General features: G+C 45.8%; 1 protein-coding gene across 1 annotated transcript; it reads right to left on the bottom strand.

Moving 5' to 3' along the window:
* Nucleotides 1-898: 898 nt before the first annotated feature.
* NPL (N-acetylneuraminate pyruvate lyase) lies at nt 899-9,867 on the bottom strand. The gene is made up of 12 exons (XM_063407740.1): nt 9,685-9,867; nt 9,463-9,531; nt 7,796-7,869; nt 7,330-7,417; nt 6,160-6,217; nt 6,003-6,078; nt 4,693-4,785; nt 4,238-4,386; nt 4,006-4,052; nt 3,159-3,243; nt 2,791-2,830; nt 899-1,687 (listed from the first exon to the last, which is right to left on the bottom strand). The coding sequence occupies exons 2-12, from the start codon at nt 9,525-9,527 to the stop codon at nt 1,494-1,496; spliced, it is 969 nt and encodes a 322-aa protein (XP_063263810.1). The 5' UTR covers nt 9,528-9,531; nt 9,685-9,867; the 3' UTR covers nt 899-1,493.
* Between the last annotated feature and the right edge of the window lie 1,134 nt (nt 9,868-11,001).

The raw sequence follows: 11,001 nt of genomic DNA, 5'->3' as shown, positions 1-11,001 counted from the left end.
ACGATTCCTTAGAGCGCATCGTTGTCGTTAGCACAGGCGCGGTGCACCCTGGTGGCCGCACTGAGGAAGGCTCCGCGTCTTCCTGGCTGTTCCCTGATGAAGGCTGGATGTCTTCCTCGCCGTGCCCTGTTCCTTTCTCCCCTAGGCATGTGCAGTCTCTTGATAGCTGTTTCAGCGATTTCCTCACCGGTTTTAGCCTTTATTTTATGCGAGTTTTGTTCCGTATTTCTTGTCTAGTTACAGCCTGTGTCTTTAGCTTGTGGATTAGTATTTGCTAGCTTTTATATTGGTTACGGTGTATCTTATTCTTGCCCAAGTATGCCTAGGCACAGTGCTTTTAACCCTTTCAGGAGCCAGTCCAAAGAAGGCCTTGAGGATGCTCCAAAGGCTGGAGCTCCTTTGCCCTGGAGACAAGGCTGGGAGAGCTGGGGGTATTCAGCTTGGAGAAAAGGAGGCTCAGGTGAGACCTTAGAGCCCCTTACAGTGCCTAAAGGGGCTCCAAGAGAACTGGAGAGGGACTGGGGACAAGGACACAGGGAATGGCTTCCCACTGCCAGAGGGCAGGGTTGGATGGGATATCAGGAAGAAGTTCGTCCCTGTGATGGTGGGGAGGCCCTGGCACAGGGTGCCCAGAGAAGCTGTGCCTGCCCTGTCCCTGAAGTGTCCAAGGCCAGGCTGGACAGGGCTTGGAGCAACCTGGGATAGTGCAAGGTGTCCCTGCCCATGGCAGGGGCTGGAATGGAATGATTTTAAGGTCCCTTCCATCCCAAACCATTCTAGGTTTCTATGATTCCATGCCTTCCTAACCTGCGTGACAGCATTCTGCACTGCCACATGGAGGTGCACAGTGCAATTGGGGCTTTATTTCTGTCCTAAGGGAAAGAAATTGAGAAATACCTGCTTATTAGTGATCCAAAGCTTGCTGTTACAAAAGGGTTTTTTTAAAATTTTGCATTAAGGTGTATAAACACAGAGATGAGACAGAAGCAGGATTTTACATACACAGACAATGACCCAGTGACTCTGAACAGATACCAGCCTGAGCAACCTGATGGTGTCATACTGTTTAAACTCACAATGTAGTATCCTCATGGAGAGGACAAAACACCATCCAGCTGAGAGGGAGTAAAGACACATGTTCCTCCTTTCTAGGCAAAAGTCATCAGCCTTCTCCTCCAGCTGGGAAAAACTTGCTATTTTTTATTAAACAATCCCAGTCAGTGGTGGAAAGTGCAGAGCTCCAGGGGAGCAGTGTAAAATGTCAGGCTACACATGCTCCAGCAAAGCCAGCCCTGACAGAAAGGGGCTTGGGCACATTGCCAGCTCCCAGACAGAAATCCTGCCCATCATGTGGGGGATGTGCCATATGGCAGAGAATCCCAGAAAAGGAACCTCCAGATCGACAGGGAAGTGAGCATCATACACGTGGTACTTGGGGATGTGGCTTAGTGGTGGACCCAGGAGAGTCAGGTTAATGGTTGGACCTGATGATCTTAGAGGTTTTTCTCAGCCTTAATGACTCCATGGCTCTGTGATCGGTCACCATGAGGCCACACAATGCTGTCCAGCTTGGCTTTGGCCTTGATGATGAACTCACTGGAGGCACCAACAAGCGGAAGCCGTGGAGGTCCCATGGGAATGCCAGAAACAAAAGTCATTACAGCTTTAGTCTGGGCAACACCAAAACCTGGGCAGACAAAAGCAGAATCAGGATATTTGCAGATCAGGTACCTTAAAGCAGCCTCAATACAGGTGTCCAAAAAAGCAGCAGTACAGATTTTCTGTGTAATCCAGTATCAACCAGGCTTCAAGCACTTCTTGGAAGCGAGAACAGGGTAATTGAAAAGAGGCAACTGTGCCTGCAGACAGGAGTGACACTGCAGTAAAAATTACACCTTCTTACTACATTTATTCCTGTGTTAGCATCCCCCAATGCAGGCTCACACAGAGCCAAGCCTTGGGAGTAGCAACATGCTGCTCTCTGTGCATAGCTCACAGCTTCTTATGTACCTCTGGATATTTAGTGTTTGCCTCTCCATCATCTAAGGCTAAAAAATAATGCAATTCCTCTGACTTTGAACCCAAGAAAAACAACCAGGCTCTAAAGCTTGGGGAGATTCATCAGGGCTTGTATATACAGGGCTTGCAGTACAGCAAACCCACAGTAAACAGTTCTTTTCATTAAATTTCTGATATCATTTAATGTAAACATTTCCTGTCTGTTTCGGTCTCCTTACACCACTCTGTTGGTTTTAATTGCTTTTTATATTTAAACTTGATTTTGTTTCTAGAAATCATCCAATTTAAAAATGTTTTGGCCTTGTACAGCCTTCAACAAAATTCCTGTTTAATTACAGCAGGGCAAGAGAGAGAAGTGTCAGAAGTATTCTTCTATTTGGGCACCACCATTTCAGAAAAATGACTGTAGAAATAAAGCTGGAAATGAGCTTTTGGAGATGGAAGGAAAAAAAACCTAACAAAAAAACAACCCTGAGAAAGAATCAGGATAAGAACAAGGGTAAATCACAGAGTCACAGCTTTAAATCTGTGAGATTTCACAGCAGAAGGAAGGAAGGGAGAGTGGAATCTGTCAGGGATGCTTGTTCAGCTCCCTTTGTTGAGCTCCCAACTGCTACTAAGTTGGGAAACAGCAGATGCAACAGTTTTTCACTGCAAAATCTTTCAGGAAGGAAGTTCTAAGAGCACAGCAACATGAGAGTTTGAGAAGCAGAAAGTTTGCACTTTTAGACATAATGAGGGAAACAGGCAATTTTTACCCAGTTTACTTACCCAGTTTGATGACAAAGTTGAGAAATTCCCCAATGAGAAACTAGAAAAGACCAACAGTAATTAACACCCTCAGATTTGAAGGTGTAAAAGAAAGCATCTAAAGCTACTATATTTATATCTTATATCATTGCTCACTTGCATGGATGAGATTAGAGTTGAAAGGTAAGTGGTTAAAAGGACTTGGTTAAAAGGTAGTGAGAAATGGTCAAAAAAGTGAGGAGGGATGAATAACAAAAAGGGAGTTGGAGATGAAAGAATTTTTCTTTAATAATGCTGCCTTGGTATGGATGACAGAACCACATGGAGAGCAGCCACAGTAAAGCTCAAAGAGAAAGAAGGTTCCAGTGAGGCCTGGGGAGATGCTGTACCTGATACTGCTGGGCCAAGGCAAAGTCTGGCTTTGCAAAGGCTTGCAACATCAGATTGGTTTGTCGGCCCAAATAGTTGTATGTACTGTCAAAAAAACAAACCAAAAATAGAAATGGTAAATGCAAAGAAGGAACTTAAAACCACTGAAACAAAAGAAGTAACCACGGGCTTTTGCTGTTGACATTGTCATTATTATGAGAGAAATTCGTGGAATTTATGTATGGTGCAATCTACTGTCAATCATCTGAAGTATGCCAAGCTCCATGGAAGAATTAAGAGACCTGATTTTCCAGTTCTTTTCAAATGGAACTGCTTTGCAAAACTAAAAATAAAAAGACATCATTGGGCAATAAGGAAAGTCAATCACTTTCATTTCATTTAATGGATTGCTCAGACGGGAACACAGGTATCACATAATAATTCATCTAATCAGCCTGATATGAGGGGCAGAGGATAAATTAGAAATTAAACTCAGCACCTCACAGACTGCTCATGTGAACTAACAATTTAAACCTCTCTGGGATTTGGTTCCTTACCCAATGCAGAAAGAAGTGATTAACTACTTCAGAAGTTGCCATGAGGATAAAAAGTACATTGAAACCTTGGGTCAGCTTAGAAACCACAGCAATGATCAGCCAAAGGAACATAATCTGAGATACTGGGTTATATGACTGCCTCATCACTAGGACTGGGGCTAGATTATGTGTCTGTCTGGTCCTGTACTTCCCAATCCTGCAAAATCCTCCATTGCTGTGACTGGAGAGAGTCAGGGAAACGCTATCCAGACAGTGGGAGGTAAAACAGCACAGTGTATGTGTGAGGGGAAGGAATCCAAGCCATACTGACCTTCCAACTGCTCCATCTGCCCCTACTGCCAGTGCACCCAACAGTTGCTAGTTTGAGGTAGAGGGAGAAAAAACAAGTAAAAAAAATTTACTTCATGTAATAAAATCAAGGGAAAAAAGGGGTGGTGGGAGGGAGCAGCAAAATTGCCTTGCACTGAGTGTCCAGGGTTACTTCTTCCCCAAGGCTGAAGCAAGAGAGTACCTTAGAAGAAACTTTAAGAGAAGCTTCTTACCTCATCCACCCCATAAAGAAATTCAAACTGCCCCGTTTCATTCTTGTTTATGCACTGTGCCAGGTCCAAGAGGTCCGTGTCACTGAACTTCACACCCTGGAAGGTGGGGATCTGAGCTTTTATCCCATCCAGCAACTCTTCCACACGAACTGTGCAGAACAGCAATCTCATATGAGGGAACACAGGCCTGTTCTGGGAGAGTGCCCTGCCCTGTCCCCAAGAGAAAGACTTCATATTTTACAAGTTGTTCACTTTCTGCCTAAGCCTAGTAAACTATACAGCTCTGAAACAATGAGTAAGACAACAAAGAGTAAGACTCTTCTACTAGATCAGAAAAAGTTTAGGAATGAACTGGCAACAACACATTTAAGACTAAATATAAATCCATGCTTTCAGAAAAACCACATAAGCTTATTTCCAGTGCAAATAACCAAAGATCTGTACTCTGTACTTACTCTTCACACCTGTCAGAGGAGGAATGTGATAGTAATAAAACGGCACCTCAGGGGCTTCAGATGCAACCTTCTGTAAGAAAGCAACCAGCTCATCTAGAAGGAAACCAGCAGGTATCCCGTAAGAGAAGGAGACTTTCCAGAGGGAGACACAGTTCAGATCCATAACACGGGGGCTGTGGAGAGGCCTCAGCTTGTGCACCACACACAGCAAGTCATACAAAACCCTTGACATGTCATAAAACATTAAATGTGACATAAACCAGGGGAAGACAAAGGCAGGCAAAGAAGAAAGGCAAAGGCAGTATTTCTTTTAAACCAAAGCAGTTTCAGTAGCTCCCACTCATTCTCTTAGAGGTGTAACTCGGGCAGGCTCTCACATGTGCCACACCTGCATGCCAGGAGGTCTCAGCAGGATCACTTGTGTGCAACACAGGACAAGGGATCGAGTTCATGTTCTCCTCCCTGGGGTATTGCTTGGTGGGAATGATGAGCAGGGTTTTGGACAACTTTTTTGCACCATTTTAGGAATCAAAGAGCTGTTACGGTTGACATTGTTCCTGAGAATCTTGCTCATTGCATCATGGATCTTAGGCAATTTTCTCATTGCCATCCTACTCTCACCAAGGTTTCTGCTGACTTTTGTGCTATTCCTCTCTGAGTTCCAGCCTGATTGCCACTGACTGTGTCCTGGCTGTCACTATCAGCCATTCTGGTAAGTTACTCTGGCTTCTTCTGGTGCTTTCATGTGAACATTTCCGTTCAAAATTCATTCAGACAACTTTTAATATTTCTTTTCCAAACCTCCACTTCATGTGGTTCTTTTACATTATTGTCAGCATCTTAAGGACAAAATAGTCAGTTTGCAAGTTCTGAAGTAACCTTAGACAGAACCAAACCTGTTCACCTCAGTAACAAGAGCCACACCTGTGTATCAGCAGTTGCTCCACTTGGTCAGTGCCCAGCCAGGGTCAGCATGGAACCAGCTGCTTCCTAGTGTGGCCCAGATGAAGCATGAACACCAAACTCTCCATTCAGAACACAGGCTAGTTAACAGTCTATTCTTTCCAAAAGCAATTCTTCTTTTTACAGAAAGTTAACAAAATACATCCCAAAAGACATCCTTCCCATTTCTTACAATTCTACTATCTCTCATCCTTAAAAAATGCTTCTTGTGGGTTTTGCTTTTCCATTACAGTTGTGCAAACATTATAATCAGAATATTTTCCAAAGAAAGTACATGGCATCAATCCTTTATGTATGATGAAGGTTGGGAGGGCAATCAAAAGGCCTCAGCAATCACATCCACTCACCTTTGTTTATGGGTTTGAAGAAGAAGGGGGCTATAACAGCAATGCCACCAGCACCTATGGCTGCTGCATGTCTTGCCTATAAAAGACAGAATGGAAAGTATCTGAGGGTACACCTGCTTCTACATCACACACAGAGTGAAAAATATCATATACACACCAGCTCCTGGCACTCTGGCAGATTCAGTGCTCCCACATGAATGATCACGTGGTCCAATCTGCACAAAAAAACAAATTCAGAAGATTTTGGGGAGGTTTCAGTGACGGTGAAATACCAGGCTGCCAAAATTACTCGCTTCAGCCCAGGCAGCCACAGAACAAGAACCTAAAAAAAAGAGTTGAGCCTGTGTTGACCTGATGAACACAAACATGGAGAAAAAGCTGACAGTGACAAGTGGTGGTGGAAGAAAGACACATTTGTAAACGTGAATCACATGTGACTTCTTGCTGTTGTACTTGCAAAGCTGTCAGGAGGGGTGAATCTTAGCATTTTATTAGGAAATTGAAATTAAGACATCAAGGATTTAAGGGGAGGCTGTGAAGAGTAAAGGAAATCAGAGTATAACTTTACTTTCTAAACCTGTTTCTCTGCAAATCTGCCAGAGAACCTCACATTAGCAGCTTTGACTGCTTGTCTGCTCCTGCAAAGGGACTCCTCTGTGTTCCTGTCCAACAAGCCCATTGCTGTTTTTCTCCTTTATACCCATAGGAGACATGGATATAAAGGCTATGGAACTGAATGCTGTGATCCTTCACACCAGTTTGTTTCTCATTATCCTGCTCCCCCAAACACCTCCTCCTCTGCACATCTTCTGCCCCAGCATCCAAGGGAAAGGCAGCAGTGAGGGGTACAAGGCTCTGACAGCCTTGTACAAGAAAGGGAGAATGAAGCTGCAATTGGATACACAGCCACAGATCCAGACTGAATTCTTTCCTCTGTTACTAATTTTGCACCTTTAGGGAAGCAGTTAAGCATTTAACACCTCAGCTTCAGTCACAGCAAATAATGTAATACATTAAAAGGTTCAGAAATGCTCTGTGTTTGCATTTCTTCTCAAGACAGAGGCCAGCCCTTCTTTTCCAAGCCCTTTCTCATCCCCACACCTCTCACTGTGCCAAAGGGAAGGACTCTTGCAGGCTCTGTAAGCAGCAGGAACAGACACCAGCTAACTGGCAGTGGCAAATGTTTACTTCTGTGATAAAGGAGCTGGGGAACAAAGCTCAGCAACAAAACACGAAAGAAAAAAAGGGCATCAACACACTTCATTTTGCAATCAGGCATTATTATAACGTAAGATCTGGAATTCCCCATTCCCCCTCAGTTACTTACTTGTCTTTTCCCTGGCACACCCATTCTTCTGCCAACTGCTTCCTCTCCTGGATGCTCAGGGACAGTCCTTCTCCTGTTGTGCCATTCACTGTTTCAACACAACAAAACACAACACACTGCCTCAGGCCTCACCTGCACACACTGGTTTCACTGAAGACAAGAACTAACATTTTTGACTTGGGAAGAATCATTCAGATGAGTCTTCTCTGTCAACACAGTATTATCCATTCATCTCTACGAATGTCACCTTATGAAGGCATCTTATTTTATCCCCCACAGAAATGGGGTGTGGGCAAATCCAGATGCCTTAAGTACCTCTTAAGGTGAATATAAAGTACCACTGGTGAGTATAAATGGCCAGGATGATCCCACATCCACACTCCCTCCCACTACAGCTGCAATCAGGTAAGATATCACAGGATTCCCATCCAGGTAAATGGACTGTAATGCAGTTTCTGTCACTTACCAAAAACGTTCTTGACATTCTGCTCATTTACCAGATAATCCACATACTGACGAATCACTGGGAGGTTGATTTTTCTGCAATAAAAGGAACCAAAGCAATCATTAAGTCCCCACTCACAGTTATTTTAAACTTAGTGATTAAGAAACAAAAAAAAACCTATGTATTTTGAAGCCTTGCATTTGTACACACACAGATTACCCGGAGGAAAGAAACCCTCAGCATCTGTTTAACATCTGAGGGTAGCAGCTCAGCCTTGAATTCTGTCTTGCAGCTTCTTTTCCTCCTGACAAGTAGTCCACTGTTACAACTTTTATTGGGAATTGCTGCAGGCTTGTCACAGGAAAGAACATTTTTGGGAGATATGAGAGAACAGGAGACACTGAAGCCTTTTCCTCTTTGGAGGGAAACAGGAGTCCTCTTGAGAGCACAAAGTTATTTGTGGAAGTGCTGGCAAATGGTTAAACTGCTGGATGGTTGTAACTGCTGGGTACAGAGAGTGAAACAGCATCCGCTGGATGTGACTTTGACCTCTCTCTCTCATTAAAGGATGAGGAGAGCAGCAGAAATCCCTGGCAAAGAGGGGAAATAGAATTCTTGGGTTATCTTCCATGCAAGACAAACATTTTGTTTACTAGTGTATGATATTTCACTGTTGTTTTCATTTGTCAAAAATACAGACCAAACCTATGGTCTGGAAGTGATGCCTTGACAGGTTTTACACAACATTCAGAATTCCATAGGTGCCTCCCCAGAATGTATCTGACAAGGACCATGCAGTCCAGGCAGAGGGCTCAGGTCACTCTCCAAATACCACGTTGCAATAAGTTTGAGTCAGAATAAAGAAACCAACAGAAACAAGTATCCTTTAAAGCAAGAATCAAAGCAGTGACTACAATGGAATGAGTTCCATGACTGGGATGGAGCCATGTTTTTCAGCACTTAAATTAAAGTTCACTTTTGGAGATGTGTACTAGTAAATCTCCACAGTCTCTCTCAAAGGCATGTACAGATCCTCACACATCCCCCACGAGAGCTCAGGGTTCTCTGCTGACTCCAAACAACTCGGTCTTGCAACATCAAAATGCAGCTTCTGTTTGCCGACCCTGCTCTGAAGAAAGCTGAATTTCAAGTTTCAGTTTGATGTTATTTTCAAAACTGTGCTGTCCTTGCAGTATTTTCTTTAAGTTTAGACTGATTCCATGCACTCATACACACATGACTGCATGCATGACTTACCTAAGGTAGTGAGAAGTCTAAAAGGCCCTCGGATTCTGACAATTATTTTCTAGCTCTCGGGAGCTCTTTGTAACTAGGACTGCAATTTTCCTTAACAAATGTGAAAACACTGCAATGCTCTACACATGTAACTGTACTATGAGTTAATTTGCACCTACAAAGCAACAGAAAAAGAGATATGAGACTCATCCAAAGTCTCCAAACCCAGAGCCACGATACTTGCTGGCTACAGAAGGAAGCAGAGACAGGGCAATCTCACTCTGGTCCTAGGGAGACCAATTTAACTGTTACCCCAATCCCATCACAGATCTGATTTTAAAAAAGAAAAAAAAAATTAAAATAGCAAGAAAGCAAGCAGATCAGTTTCAAATAAGAAAGAAGGAAAATAGAGGTGGAAGGAAGCAGTAATCGGTGCAACTTTGACAGCTTACCCATCCGGAGTCATTGGAGTGATGGTAGCAGCTACAAGACCCTTTAACTTCTTTCGGGGTGTCATTGAGCTGTTTGGGAAAAAAAAGGTATAAAAGGGATTACTATCTCTGTTCAAGCGCTTCTGTGAAAGGGTAAGATCCCTGCGGGCTGTGCAGGGAGGGCGGTTCTGCCATTCCCGAGGGAACGGATGGCGAGGGGGGTCCGCCCCGGCTCCCCCTGACCTCGATCAGCCGCTCCGGCGGCGCTGCGGGAACGCCGGGCGGGGCGGGGCGGGGGCGGAGCAGCGGCAGCAGCTGATGCCTGCACAGCCGGCCCAGTCCGGCCCGGTCCAGTCCAGTCCAGTCCAGTCCAGCCCAGTCCAGTCCAGTCCAGCCCAGTCCGGCCCAGTCCAGCCCAGTCCAGCCCAGCCCAGTCCAGTCCAGCCCAGCCCAGTCCAGTCCAGTCCAGCCCAGTCCAGTCCAGTCCAGTCCAGTCCAGCCCAGCCAGTCCAGTCCAGTCCAGTCCAGTCCAGTCCAGTCCAGCCAGTCCAGTCCAGCCCAGTCCAGTCCAGTCCAGTCCAGTCCAGTCCAGCCCAGCCAGTCCAGTCCAGTCCAGTCCAGTCCAGTCCAGTCCAGCCAGTTCAGTCCAGCCCAGCCCAGCCAGTCCAGTCCAGCCCAGTCCAGCCCAGCCAGCCCAGTCCAGTCCAGTCCAGTCCAGTCCAGTCCAGTCCAGTCCAGTCCAGTCCAGTCCAGTCCAGTCCAGTCCAGCCAGTTCAGTCCAGCCCAGCCCAGCCAGTCCAGTCCAGCCCAGCCCAGCCCAGGCCAGCCCAGCCCAGCCCAGCCCAGCCCATCTGCACCCAGCCTGCCCTTGCCCAGCCCATCCCCAGCCTCCCCTTGGCCAGCCCAGCCCATCTGCACCCAGCGTGCCCTTGCCCAGCCCATCCCCTGCCTGCCCCGCAGCCCCCCGTGGCCCCTCAGCACAGCCGTGGCCCCCACAGGCTCCTACTGCCCGTGCTTTGTGAGAGAGATAAAGCTGCTTTGGGTTATCCATCATTGTGTGCAAACTTCAAGATAAAAATAAATAAATGAACCTTTAAATATTCGTAAATAACAGGATGGAGACAAAAAAAAATTTTTGGAATGATTTGGGTTGGAAGGGACCTTGAAAGGTCACCCAGTGCCACCTCCTGCCATGAGCAGGGACACTTCCCACTATCCCAGGTTCTCCAAGCCCTGGTCTTGGACACTTCCAGGGATGAGGAGCTTGTGCCAGGACCTGCCAATCCTCACACGGAGAAACCTCTTCCAAACATCTCACCTAATATCCTCTGAGCCCTGCTGAGGTGCTGGATGCACTCCCAATAACAGAGCAGTGTCCCTGTTCTGGGACACACAGACAAATCCATGTCCCTGTGTGAGAAAGGCAAATGGAGCTCACTCTTTCTGCTCCTGGCATGCAGCCCAAGGAGTGGCTTTACCAGATGTGTACCATGTCCATTGTGGCAGTCATGCACAGCACAATCCTCCCCATCCCACCAGAGCCGCAGCTGGGCCAGAATT

This window comes from Prinia subflava, chromosome 10, assembly GCF_021018805.1.
Source record: "Prinia subflava isolate CZ2003 ecotype Zambia chromosome 10, Cam_Psub_1.2, whole genome shotgun sequence".
Classification (NCBI taxonomy): domain Eukaryota; kingdom Metazoa; phylum Chordata; class Aves; order Passeriformes; family Cisticolidae; genus Prinia; species Prinia subflava.
This window is presented reverse-complemented; position numbering and strand designations above follow the sequence as displayed.